General features: G+C 36.6%; 2 protein-coding genes across 2 annotated transcripts; one reads left to right on the top strand and one right to left on the bottom strand.

The window, feature by feature from the left end:
• Window positions 1-210: 210 nt before the first annotated feature.
• LOC137965686 (uncharacterized membrane protein At1g16860-like) lies at window positions 211-5,496 on the bottom strand. The gene is made up of 4 exons (XM_068811999.1): window positions 4,630-5,496; window positions 2,316-2,471; window positions 1,578-1,789; window positions 211-920 (listed from the first exon to the last, which is right to left on the bottom strand). Exons 1-4 carry the CDS (start codon window positions 5,344-5,346, stop codon window positions 728-730), a joined length of 1,278 nt encoding a protein of 425 aa, XP_068668100.1. The 5' UTR covers window positions 5,347-5,496; the 3' UTR covers window positions 211-727.
• Window positions 5,497-9,622: 4,126 nt separating this feature from the next.
• On the top strand, window positions 9,623-12,265 carry LOC137966255 (serine/threonine/tyrosine-protein kinase HT1-like). Its single transcript, XM_068812826.1, has 3 exons — window positions 9,623-10,015; window positions 10,583-11,038; window positions 12,008-12,265. The coding sequence occupies exons 1-3, from the start codon at window positions 9,623-9,625 to the stop codon at window positions 12,254-12,256; spliced, it is 1,098 nt and encodes a 365-aa protein (XP_068668927.1). The 3' UTR covers window positions 12,257-12,265.
• Window positions 12,266-13,703: the final 1,438 nt, after the last annotated feature.

Genomic DNA, 13,703 nt, shown 5'->3' on the forward strand with positions numbered 1-13,703 from the left:
TCTAGGAATCTCTTCCTATTTTGTTTGAAAACTAGGAATTGTGGATTACAACTGCAGCATGATTTAATCATAACAAAGATGATTCACAAATGTTAAGTATGTGTAACAAGATTTACACCAACTATTGATGAAACTTTAGTTGACATTGCACTCTGGAAAGAAGAAGAAAATAAAATAGCTTTCACTGTCTTCAGTCTACTATATTCACAAAATCATCATGCTTTTCAGGTATGCTAGCTAAAACACAAAATCTAAGACACAATTCCAAGTAAGCCACATAATATTAAATAAGAAAAGGAAAAAACCAAAGTGCCGGAAAAGCTTTGATGTTCATTCAACTAAAAAGAAATTAACTTCATGGAATAGGTGAAACCCTTTAGGGTCCACCTTACATCTCTATATACATTGATTTATCAGCTCAACTAACACTTGTGCAACCACAGTGCACGAGATCTCCATCTCCTTCAAGTAGCAGTAAGCCTCTCCCATCCTCCAACTGAACTGTGTTATCATATACTCACACCACTTATTTATGTTGCATCTTGTTTACATCAATCTTCGCGTCTTCTGATCCATAGACCCCCTTATACAAGCATACTCTCTTATAGACCAAAAAGTGAGAAAAAAAAGGGGAGGGAGCACAGCTGCAGTTACCTCCTCTTCATATTATCTGATATTCCCTGGAGATAGTGTGAAAAGTAATAACAGAGGAAAAAACCCCAAATATTTACACTGGAATCACATCAGCATTTTGGCTTTCATCACACATCAATATAAGCCCTTCAATATACGAAGGTAAAAGGAAATGTGCCCATTGGCAGCCTGTTGAGACTGGCTCCTGAGATGGAACAATCATAAGAACATTGTCATGACGTTGTACAATACCCATTACACTTACCGTATTTCCCTCTTTGATATACCTGAAACATATTAGCAGAAACATTGCTAAGTACGCCACGCTAAACAGTGGGACTGGAAAAATGTTGATGTCAGTTTTCCGCAAAAGTTGAGGGTGCCAAAACCAGCAGCAAAGGTAATCGAGGTTTTCTTTTTTTTATTTTTCTTTCTTTTTATCTTTTGAGAGAGGCTTTTTTCTTTTCGTTTTTGTAACCTGAAACGGCAAGACAATGCTTTAACTAGTGCCAGTGATCAAGTAACAGAGTCAGATTACAGAGTGGAAACTCTGATCCTACGAAACCAACAAAGAGTATGTTAGGTATGCGCACCTAGTTCATGTCAGCTAACCTTTTTTAAGTTATTAATTTGCCAAACAGGACAAATATAATTAAGTGAATTGCAACTTGTAAATAACCCCTGGTAGTAAAGAAGAAAAGGAAATTAAGCTATTCCCTACTAGATCTAATAAATGTGTGATGATCTCATTCAAGAAGAGTTGTCAATGGAAGCAGCAAACCAAAACTGAAGGTCCAAAAACCACTCAAAAGGAAAAGAAAAATAAAAAAATAAAAATAAGTTTCCTACTTAACCATTGCAACACAGTTTGTGTACAATCAATATGCCCATGAAAGCTGCTAGTGTAACAGAGGTATTCTTTATAAATGTTAACTTTCACTTACCCTTCTTTGAGACGCATCACTCGGTCATCACTGGAGAGGTTACGGTCCGCCAGCCAGCGGAGAAAGTTTGTAGACAGCTCTCTGTTTTCCTTTGTTATATCCACCAAAGTAGCAGGTTTGACAAAAGCAGTAGCTTTAGCACCATAGCCTGCTTTGATTAGTGCCCTTAGCCCAGATTGAAAATCAGAAATGTAGAAATCTGCCACATGCCTCTGGCATAAGTTCATCAACAAATTGTTACTGAAGCTTCACTGCGAAAGATCTTTTAAGATGAAAATTGTCATTTACATTTTACTGAGAGAGAATCTAAAAGGGCAACCATATTTAAAAGTCCTTCTGACACATCATATACAACTAACCACAGACTATATGAAGAATTCAAAATCAAGTAAACCTTGAGAAGCTTGCTCACCAGTGAATGTTTTTGGCAAATTTTATTGTTTCTTAAGGTAACAAGCCTACATCCACATGCAAAGAGATCAAATTTAAACAAAAAGGCAAAAATAAGGATAACGCAAATAAGTTTTAAGTTTTATTACTATTTTCATAATCCTTTTCATGGCAATGTACTGAATTTTGTTAAATTTCATCAAAGATAAATAGGCACAATATCAGTGGCAAGCATGAAGGAATTATGGAAATCTAAAGGCCACCATTCTTCTTCCACAGAACTCAAATTGGAAAGAAAAATATCTAAATTCAGACACATCAAAAGAAAGAAGCAGTGTTAAAACTAACCTCAGTATGTCTCAGTCCCCATGTCAACCGACGATGCCATGGGTTGGCAGACTTTCCACTCCATCCTCTGTACTCTTGCAATTCCGTAGAAACATATGCACACCTAGGAACTTTCTGAAAAGATGATTCAAGCGGGATACTCCCACATGTGACAACCTGCATGATCAAAGAAGGTCAAATTAGTAATATAAACTTTTAAAAGGAGACAGCAGCTTATATCAACACAAAAGAAAACATCACAAAACTTGATTTTCTGTTAACAGCAAAAAGCTTGTGACTTAACAATAACATTTTCAGACTAGTTATTTTAAGCTTTCATAACAACTAATAATTTGAGCCAAAGCTTGTAATATCCAGATGCATATCAACAAAATGGACACCTAGATAAACAATCAAAGTGCTGTTCAAAGAGACACTTTGAAACAGACTGAATTGCATTTGGAATATTGTGAATCAAGATTATGTTGAGTCATCTGCATGCTTTGTTAACATTTTACATTTATGCGAGACAAGTATTATTAGGTTGTCCTAAAATGAAGCTTCTAAATATAATCTGTTCTTGAACGGAAAACTGCTTATAACACAGAATAAATAATACCACTCAAATTCCATTACTCATTTAACATGGCCCCGTTAGCTCCCTCAATAGGAGATTGAAATCATGGTACTTGAGTAGAAATTTCAGTGCCAAATACAAGAATCTAGCCCAGACTCAGAGATACTCATGGAACCTTGTAGATCCAGAACGTTCTACTCCTCATCATTGTCACCCCAATATATTATTTTCCAGCAAGCCTTCCAACACATTTTGTTTGCAGCATTCAACTTTTAAGCAATTGACTAAATATGGGGAGTGTTCTGCATATGTTCTCACAAACACAGTATGAGCTCAGCACAAATTTCTATATGATTTGCTAAAATGATGTGGTCTAGAAACAGACTCATGGTGCATCTTAAACTATGAAATTATCCTTCACATTTTTTTGGAAAAAAAAAAAAAAAACTTTAGGCTATCATTCGCAGGATGCATGATTAAATCAGTTCATTCAAAAGAACCTCCTAGACTCTCATAACACATCCAATTGGATAAGCCATTAGCAACATTAAAATAAAAACATCAAGAAGACACAACTTTAACATTATATCAAAACCAAGTTTTGTTTCTGTTCTGCATCCCTTCTGCATGTTCTCCAAGTCTTGCATAAGTTGTGTTTCTAATACTGATGTGACTGAAAGTATTGCTGAGTAAAAGCACAAATATTCTGTGGTTCTCATATATACTCCAGGCATTAGGCAGGTGATCTGGATGTGGGAGGGATTATTGGTGGACAAATTGCCTCGTTTTGGTCATAAGCTTGGAAGATTTGAGCTTATCAGTTTGGAAAAAGGGTGTCCCAACTTTGGTTAGTTAGAAAGCATAGTGTATAGTATGGATTTCAAGGACAGAGACATCACGGCCTTGTGACAAGTTCCACCCAGTTAAGGGGACAAAACAGTCCTATAAGAAAGAATCTTTTAGACCACTAATATGAGAAAAAATTGCCGGCAAAGGTAATCTCTATATATGAAGGGCTGAAACAGAAACCATCCAACATTTATTCATCAAAACCAAAACCTCCAAATCCAAAGTAGTCACTTCTTTTCTTTTTTTAAAAAAGAATGCTAGTCATTATTGCAGTGAAAACAGTCTCGTATAGTCAACTTTAATTTCCATATTTTCAAAAATATTCTCCACAAAGTTTCAAGTCTTGTAGAAATTTCAGCATTTACTGACCATTCAGTGCAAAAATAAAATTATTCGTGAATAATCACATTCTCCAAAATCAGGTACCCCCATCTAGGACCACATGATCGAAAAAAGAGTAGTCTTTTGTGTAATGAACCTGCTCCAACGGCAACAACCCACTAATGGCTGTAATGCGCCACTCACTCTAGAGAACCACATAATCCTAAGAGCAGCAGGCAAGCTTTTTAGAACCAACCTATCCAATTGGATGAGATTCACAAATTGGATAGATTCATAAAGAGATTCTTCTCATTCCTCTACGTCCACTTTACTGGTCTCCAGTTCTTGAGCACAAATATGATTAGACAGACCAACTAAGGCAAAAAAATCTTTAACTGAATGGCAATAAGATCCAAAGGCAAAAAAGAAGCAAAAAGGAATCTATTCAGTTATCCCAGCGCATGACCATAGATGCAAAAGTTCCTGCAGGGTTTCTGAAACCTCATGAAAATGCGGAAGTTAAACACACAGCCCGAGATAACTGTTCAGGCAAATAAGAAATGTGTCGAAGAGAAACGAGAAATTTACCCCAGTGACTTTGACATATTGTCCATCCATGGCCCCTCTCAGCTCCGCATCCGGGTAGTTCTTCACGAACCTCGTCAATCCTCTTCCCGCCCAGGCATAATTCCAGAGCAGCAAAACCCCAAGAGGTAGAAATATACCAGCGACGACCACCAGAATTATAGCCTTCTTCACTGTGACCATCATAAACACTCCGACCAACAAGCCTATAACAAAAACCAAAAACGCGACCCACATTATGGGGCGTGAGATCCTGAACCCAAGCCTGTCCTCCTCGGTCAGAGCGGTAACAGCGTTGCCGTACGCAGCCGGCTTGGTCATGGACACCGACGGCTCCAACTGTCCGGAGCGTCTGGGAGCGCCGGAGGAGCTGAGGGGCCCGGAGGTGATGAGTCCGGTGGGCTGGAGCGGGAGGGGCCCAGAAGATTTTTTGGAAATGGGTCCCGAGTTAGAGGACTTCCCTGGGAGAGGCCCGGAATTGGAGGCGGAGGCGGATCGGGCGGGGCCGCTGTTCTGGGCTGAGGAAGAGGAGCGGGATTTGGAGGGGTCCACGACAGGGATGTCAAACATTTTCCCCAACTCACCCGATTTCTTAACATCCCCGCCAGTGTAAGGCACGGCGCGGGACGCCATGGTCGGTTGCCGATCCTTGTGCTGATCCGGCCTCCCAGAGACATATAGGCCGCTGCTCAGCTGGTGAGACGGCATCCTCGTCCCCATTGCGGAATTTCAGCAAACTCCTACCGATCACAGTAAAATCCGAAGAGGGGAGAGAGAAAGAGAGGAGAGATTCAGCGAGCAGAAAAAGAAAAACAAGAGGAAAGTGAGAAAACAGGAGTGTTGTGTGGAGCAGTGAGTGCTGGGAGTGATTCATTCAAGCGGGGAAGATGGAGATGGGATCATGGCCATTCATGGGAGAAGAGAAGGATGAAGGAGTGGGTGCCAACAATAGACCTGGAGAATGTTGAAAATGGCGCGCATCTCCCTGTCGTCCCTGCGTATGGCAACCGCGAAGACTCGTTATTTACTGAATTGACAGCAGAAGGCGATGCTGAACAATGAAATGACGCATTCACCCTTATCAAAACAAACTATTTTTTCTTTATCCTTACTCCTTGAAATTCCAATTTTATCTATTATAAACTACTCATTTATTTCAATTAAGTCAATATTTGATTAAATAAAAATAATTAAAAATACTCCAACCCCCACAAAAATATTATTTTATAGAAATTAATATTCCAAAAAATGTTACTTATATTTTGAATATTTATTAATTATTCTTTAAAATTACGAGTTATTAAACAATTTTCTATTAAATATGTTATTTTAATAATATAATTAACCAAATTTAATCACATTTATTTTCTCAGAGTTAATATTAAGTCTCAGAATCAAGCTCACTTAATTTATATTTTCCCCATTTAATCAACTTTTTACAGTATTTTCCCCCCTATAAATGGGTAAAATAGCTATCATTTAATTTTTTTTAAAGAAAAAAAAAGAGCTTTTAATGTATTGTTATTCAGCTAATTCTACGAGGGCTATTGAGTAAATTTACAGCGTCGTAAATCGGACGAAAATATCTTTTTCAAGTTGCACCGCGGAAGCAACTTCCCTTCCTCCTCACGGCCGACAAAAATGACGTTTCCGTCCTTTTCCTTCAAATTAAAGTACCCGCATCCCGACTAACAAGTAACGACCCCTGGACATACGACACCTCATACGTGCCACATTTCCACATACGATACCGACACCCCGTTCGTGGAACTGGAACCCATTACAACTCCGGAGCAATCCCAACGGTCAGATATGATCTACGTTCAAGATGTCTTAATATTAAACACTCGGTTGACATAATTAGAGTAAAAGCTTCACCTTGCTGCCCTCTTAAAATGTACGTTAAATAGACCTTTGCTGCACCATTAATTTTCCTCCGGTCCACACGTGCTAACTAATAAAAAATATTAATAATAAAATTTTTAATTAAAATTTTGTCTTAATTTTGAATTAGATTAGGAAATTACCTTTTTAGGGTTTTCACTTTAATAATTGTGTTTGAAGCTAGTAATATGTCCCTTTTAGGGTTTTTTTAAAGCATTTCCATAATGGTATATTGTAATTATTTTGAAAAAATATGTATTTCAATGTTGATTTTTGTTAAAATAATAATATTGCACTTTGATATAAATGTAAAATTCCATTTTAAGTTGTAAATAAGTAATAATTGAGAAAAATATTCACCAATCACATATAATTAGTCTATTAATTCGTTAAATTTATACTCGTAATCTATTAAATTATCATATAAAGTTATCTCTTTATTTATGCGAGTGATAAATATTCTTTTATATTCTACTAGAAAAGGGTAAAATTTTATTATTTTTAGATAAACATCAAATACTATTTATTTTTCCAAAATTCTAGTGTCGATAGGCCAATTCGGCTCATATAGGGCACTACATTGATCGGTATCAATTCGTATTTTCGTTTGCTTATTTATTTTCCTCCCAAAATTTTAATACCTATTTTTAATGCAAAAACCATCGATTATATAAATTTTAATCTTATTATATCTTACTATATATATTTTTAAAAAAAAAATTAATAGCCATTATTTGTCTCAACCACCCTTTTAATTGTAATTATGCACATAATTACAATGAATAATGTATGTAAGAGTTATATATCTTCATTGACAAATAAAATAATTAAATTACTAAATATGAATGAATATAAATAATATCTATATGGAGTTATGGACCCATTCAATGATGGCATGAACGGGTCTAGTTCTTAAATTGGAGATTCCATTAATGTTATTCGGATCTAGGGAAGAATGTCATCATCAAATCTTGGTTTAGAATATCTAATTGAGACTCTTAAGAGGGACGTATGTCCTCATGGTTTGGAATTCACATCATTGGGTCCCCCCTATTGAAGGAATCTATGGGACCCACTTTATATATTATGTTTTCCTCTAAATATAAATTGGAGGCCCTCCTTTTTTTTTTTTTACCATTAAGGGCATATATATTTTATTTTATTTTATTTTTAATTACATTATTTTAATAAGACGTTGTATAATTAATATGTAAATATATTAAATTATTTATTAAATTATTAAAAAAATTATATAAAATAGTCTTACGAAAATTAATTTTAATAATGCAGATGCAAAAATAGAATAAAAAGTACATAAAAACCTTGATTTTGATTTCCTTCAACTAACACTAATTGTAAATATCTAAAGATAAAAACTTTATGTAATATGGGTTTATGAATTAAATATGTTATCATATACAACTAATTTGGGATAAATCTTGTAAATAGAGTTATGTTTAAATAAATAATTAATTTAATTATTAAATAAAATGGTTCCCTCTGCTCCCACATTTGCTTAGTCTAGGTTGACATGCACAAGATCAACCACATCAAACCATACCTAATTGGCCTCAAAAGCTATATTTGTTTTTCAATTCTAATCATTTTATTTACTACGGCTCTTATTATGTTTTTAGACTTTTATGTCATGGAATGACTTGAAATTTTTGTAAGGGGGACATACCCTTATTCCTGGATCTTAAATCCATAATCTAGAATATCAGAATATCAGGATTTTGGATAAATACCTGGATTTATTCCAAACGATCACCGATTACAGAATTCTGTAGCAATCAACGAAAAAATTATTGGTTTTGTGATCTTCCTCAACTAAATCTCCGTAGTTCAGACTTTTATCTCTCTTTCGGATTGGAAAAAGTGAAATTGTGTGTGATTTAGTATATTGGGGATAATAACCATAATATATTTCCTTATATAGGATTCTATAATTCCCTATGGTATCTACTTAATTGACCCATATTGTACATAAAAAAAACAAGGCAAAATGATAGAATTAGCATCGTAGTGCCATGAATTCTCTTGTAAGCATGGTTTCACGTCTCGATGAATTGGCAAACAATTTAACTGATTTTGATTTGAACTTGGGGTATTTGATCGATCTCATAGGCATGACTCATATGAATAATCAATCAAACTTAACTTAAATTTTTTGGATATTACTCTACATAGGCCTTCAGTAATTGAATAAAATAAGAGTTGCAGTGTCGGAGAGAGAGCGGGAGACAGAATCCATGAAGAAATTGGAGTTGACATCTTTCCGGCCAACGTATAAATGCTGGAAAAAAGAGGCGCCCAGAAAAGTGGTGGCTTTCCTGCTTTTGAACCGAGAGCTCACGAGACATCCTTGGAAACATTTACTGTGAGCTGACATTTGTCATTTCTTCCAGTAACCGTTCTCGAACAGAAAGATGACGATCAGCTCGACTGAAAAGCCGCATAAACAACCCAACCGCCGTGTCTTCCCTTTGTTTGGAACGCCGGTTTCCGACTTTTACATTTGTCAAACCTGTCGAAAGCTCAGCTCTGGATCACCCTTATCTGTAAATCCTAGTTTTTCATATTCGGTTATGTGAGCTGTTCAACTCTTTAATCATTTCCAAAACGAATTAAGAAGATACAACCATGAAAAGCCTGTAAAACTCGTTTTACTGTTCTGTCGCCGACGTTGCCATGGATGGGACTCGGGTTTCTTGGGTAATCCTGAAAAGCATTAAAACCCATGTCCGTGTTTTAATTTTGTCCGAGACCCAAGTTTTTGAGTCCTGTTTTTCGGTCTGTAATCTTCTTTGACAAATCTGTGCGGAACCCGGAAAGTTCTTAAGAGAGAAGAAAACCATAACAAGAAGTAATACTCTCTTTGTGTTGTCTTCTAATTTGTGCGCTTTGTTTTAGATTGAGGATCCGATGGGAACCCAAGTACCTTCTCTGTGTTCGTTCCAAAGCCATGTCTCTAACTTGGTATCTTCTTCTCAGGGAATTCAAATTTTTCCAAGAAAAAGGCCTATTAATTCTGTAAGAATCCTTCTTCTTTTCTGTTAGTGCATCTCTTGCATTTTCCTTCACGGGCTTCCCGAACAGTTGATGCTCGAATATGGCATCCTGTTTGAGGGTGTTGCGACCCAGGAGGAAGAAGACCTCTTCCCTGGCTCCACCTCCAGAAACCGAGAATTTGGATAGAATGAGGTGGAATAGCATGGAATCGTGGTCCATGTTATTAGATTCAGAAAATTTGGAGAACTGGAAGCAAGAGGAAGGTTCAGGATCAGAAGAATGGTTGGCAGATTTGTCCCAACTCTTTCTTGGAAACAAATTTGCTTCAGGCTCTCACAGTCGGATCTACAGAGGGATATATAAGCAAAGGGCGGTTGCTGTGAAGATGGTTCGCATTCCCGACCGGGATGAGGAGACTCGAAGTCTCCTTGAGCGTCAGTTCGTGTCGGAAGTTCAATTGCTTTCACGTCTTTATCATTCCAATATAGTTCAGGTACTCGTTTAACTGGTTTTGCCTGAATGAAACGACCAATCAACAAATAAATCTACGTTAAAATAATCCGGTTTTAAATGTCCTGCTGGATGTTTGATTTTGAAACATCTGTTGACGATGACCTATTCATTTTTCTATCATTGATACCTATCTAGTTGTTCGCTTTCGGAATTCAGATATTTATGGAATGAATGTTTTTTTTTTCTTAAATCTCTGCCCTGTATTGATGATATTAGTTTCATGTCTGTGTGGTCTTGCAACTCTCACTGGAGTATCCCAACTCAATAACAAAATCAGCATCTCCGAATGAGACCTTCATGATTTTGTAGTTTTTATTAATAGTTCTTTCTATTTTATTCTCTGTGCAATTTTTTTTTTTTTTTTTAAATAAGGATTCTTTGCATTCTGCCATTTCTCTGCTTATGGGCTCTATATGTTTGTACAATTGTTTGAGCCAAAGGAATGCATTTCAACTCAAGTATCATAAGAAAAAGAAAATGAATCCTCTATTTCTGGCTTGCTTCAATATAACTGAGAACCTTACTGATTATGTGGCTATGCTTTCAGTTCATTGCAGCCTGCAGAAAACCACCTGTGTACTGTATCATCACAGAGTATATGTCCCAAGGGACCTTAAGAATGTATCTCCACAAGAAGGAGCCATACTCCCTCTCAACAGAAACAATTCTTCGTTTAGCCCTTGATATTTCTCGAGGAATGGAGTATCTTCACTCCCAGGGAGTGATTCACCGGGACCTTAAATCTCAAAATTTATTGTTGAATGATGAGATGCGAGTGAAAGTTGCTGATTTTGGTACCTCTTGTCTGGAGACACAATGTCAAGCTTCCAAGGGTAATGCAGGAACTTATCGGTGGATGGCCCCTGAAATGATTAAGGAAAAGCCATGTACAAGAAAAGTTGATGTATACAGTTTTGGGATTGTTCTATGGGAACTCACCACAGCTTTGGTCCCATTTCAGGGCATGACCCCAGTGCAGGCTGCATATGCTGTTTCAGAGAAGGTAACAGGACTGCTCCTTCTCACTTTGGAATATAAGTGCTTCATAGACTTTTGTCTATGTGCGGTTGTTTGGAACTTTCAATTGTTGTCCTGCCTTTTCAATATTCTCGTTGCTTGCACAATCTTGCATGATTCTTCAGGTTCCCTTATGAACCTTGGCATTTCACTAACATTTCACACTGATTTCTCATGTTGACACATATATAGTGGCAATTGTGTCGGTTATGGCTCTTTCACAATGTAATGAAATTAACTGCTCTAATTTCTGTCATGAGAATTTTGTCTGCTTCTGTTGTTCTTGTAAGTGGTTAAAGCAACTTCCATTTGTCATTACTTGAGAAATCTGTTACTCAACTAATTTTCAGTTTAATTACTGACTCCATGTCATATTCATCTTAACTTCTAGCATTGAATTAGGTCCTTAGTGGAGTCTATAGTGGACATAACAAAATTTGAACAGCTTTTTGTTGAAATCTTGGACTATTGATTCTTGAAATCATTTGGCCTAAGATGAAATTCTTTTGGGGGTGATTCCCCTCTTATAAACGCTCATGTCCAGATACCTTTGTTGTGGAGTTCAGTTGTATTAACCCTTCAGTCACTCTAGCTTTATATGCCCACCATTATCCAGGACTTGCCTTGTGATTTTGTAGAAGGAAGATCTATTGGAACTTACTTGTTATGATTTAGACAAGTTGCAATGCCCAAGTTTGTTTCTCGAACTGGCAGATGCAAATGATGATTATCCTTCTCTTTTTGTTCATTCATTCCATGTTTAATCAATTCATCAATGCCATATAGTGGAATTTCTTTGCTACTCAATGTCCCAGATATTTTTGAAGTTCTGCTCTCAGGTCCTCATAGCCATGACAATTCATTCAGAACCGCAGGATTGACTCTCATTCATGTCTGCGTGGAAGTATTTAAATTTTGTACGTAATTAATCTGTTGTTGTTGTTTTCCTGTTCAGAATGCCCGCCCGCCACTTGCCGACAACTGCTCACCTGTTCTAGCAAGCCTCATAAAGCGCTGCTGGTCAGCAAAGCCATCAAGGCGACCAGATTTCAGTTACATAGTTTCAGTCTTGGAGAAGTATGATCAAAATATCAAGGACGGCCGTCCTCACCTATCGCATCCAGGGCTGAGCAGCCCAAATTTGCTCCTGGGACGCTTCAAGAATTGTATGCCTGTGAGTTCATCTATACCAGTTAATGCCTGATCTAAAACAGGGCAGGTGATAGGATCATCCTGTAGAGAATAAACTGAGTAGGTTAGGAAATTGTAATTGTAAATATTCTGAAGAAATCAAGTTTATGGTTATAAGTGAAGCAACTTAATGTTATTGTTTCATTCATGCAGTATTGGCAATAAATATATGTTTTATATGAATCTTTCATGTGTTTTGTGTTTACATAATAGTCTATGCTTTATCCTAAGAAGAGATGCATTTGGCAGCCAAAACTTAGTTAGCTTCTTCTATCATGGATGCTCTTCCTCTTGTTCAAAGGCCGGAATCCAGTTCAGCGGCCTAAACGCAGTTGTAGAATCCGCTGATTCGGCCGGTAAACTCCATTGAATCAGGACTAGAGCCTTGACTGGATTAATAGTAGTTTTTAACATTTCAGGTTCAATCTTGTTTTGATACTGACCAAATTTGAGCAAGTTTCATGACTTTCACAATTCACTTGCTTTTGCTTTGTTGTTGAAACCAAACCAAAGACTTTGTGGACTTGTATTCTGTACTCCTGCAGGTAACCTGCTCAATCCATAGAATCAGTGTCCAAATGCTCCACACCCATACCTTAGATGTTTACATCTCATTCAAAGTGTTCTCATCCTGGGGATGTAGTTAAATGACCTACACAAAGTTGGCTTCATTTGAACTACTCATTAGTGATCAAAAACCTTTGAGGGGATAAAGTTTTCTCTTAGTAGATCTATTGGTTGGTTGAGTTATTGTTGCCTAAATTCAAATTACGACACTTGTCAAGAGCAATTTCATGTTGTCGAAATTTCGCTCTAAAAAATTAGACGTAAATTGATATAAATTAGACTCATATATAGTAGGGTTCATAAAAATGATAAAAAAATTCTATAAACTTTAAATACTTATTCTTAAACCCTAAATCTTAAACCTTAAACTCTAAACCCTAAATAAATATGAGTATTAAAAAAAAATTAACTATTTGATTTTCTTCCTCTCCTTTCCTTTCCAACTGAAAAGGAGCTAAGCACATGATTCTCTTCTTTGGTGGTTGGTGGGTCAAGATAAAGCCTCAAAGGACAAAGACATTAGACACATACAGGCACATACACACAGGTGTCGGTGTATAAGATTTCTCAAGGACTCAACTCTAAGCTCAGTTAGGCCAAAAGGCAATTTCCCTTTCAGACTTGGAACCATCAAATGTGAATGGGGCATATAGATATGTTACAAAGGGAGTCTCTTTCTCTCTCTTCACTTCATATCCATTCCATTCAAAGTCCAACCATTCTAGCAACATTTGTCTCATCTCGACCCTTTTGACCAAATAGAGTTTTCTCTCTGACTTGATCAAACCCTTCTTTGAACTTGGATTCTCTCACTAAACAATTAATTAAGCAAAATTACTATATATTCTACTAATAATTAATCATACTCGCGATCAAATGTATTGGTATCGATA

The sequence above is a fragment of the Aristolochia californica genome, unplaced genomic scaffold (genome assembly GCF_029961685.1).
Source record: "Aristolochia californica isolate CCGP_79_NKW_82.1479 unplaced genomic scaffold, dmAriCali1.0.hap1 SCAF_5, whole genome shotgun sequence".
Taxonomy (NCBI): Eukaryota; Viridiplantae; Streptophyta; class Magnoliopsida; order Piperales; family Aristolochiaceae; genus Aristolochia; species Aristolochia californica.

Excerpts from the sequence above, each read along its gene's own strand:
- LOC137965686 (XM_068811999.1), bottom strand. The coding sequence starts at position 5,346 with ATGGGGACGAGGATGCCGTCTCACCAGCTGAGCAGCGGCCTATATGTC. Across the intron at positions 1,790-2,315 it reads GGGGACTGAGACATACTGAG|AGGCATGTGGCAGATTTCTA; the intron begins GTTAGTTTTAAC and ends AACTTATGCCAG. Across the intron at positions 921-1,577 it reads GTGATGCGTCTCAAAGAAGG|GTATATCAAAGAGGGAAATA; the intron begins GTAAGTGAAAGT and ends AATATGTTTCAG.
- LOC137966255 (XM_068812826.1), top strand. The coding sequence starts at position 9,623 with ATGGCATCCTGTTTGAGGGTGTTGCGACCCAGGAGGAAGAAGACCTCT. Across the intron at positions 10,016-10,582 it reads ATCATTCCAATATAGTTCAG|TTCATTGCAGCCTGCAGAAA; the intron begins GTACTCGTTTAA and ends CTATGCTTTCAG. Across the intron at positions 11,039-12,007 it reads CATATGCTGTTTCAGAGAAG|AATGCCCGCCCGCCACTTGC; the intron begins GTAACAGGACTG and ends TTTCCTGTTCAG.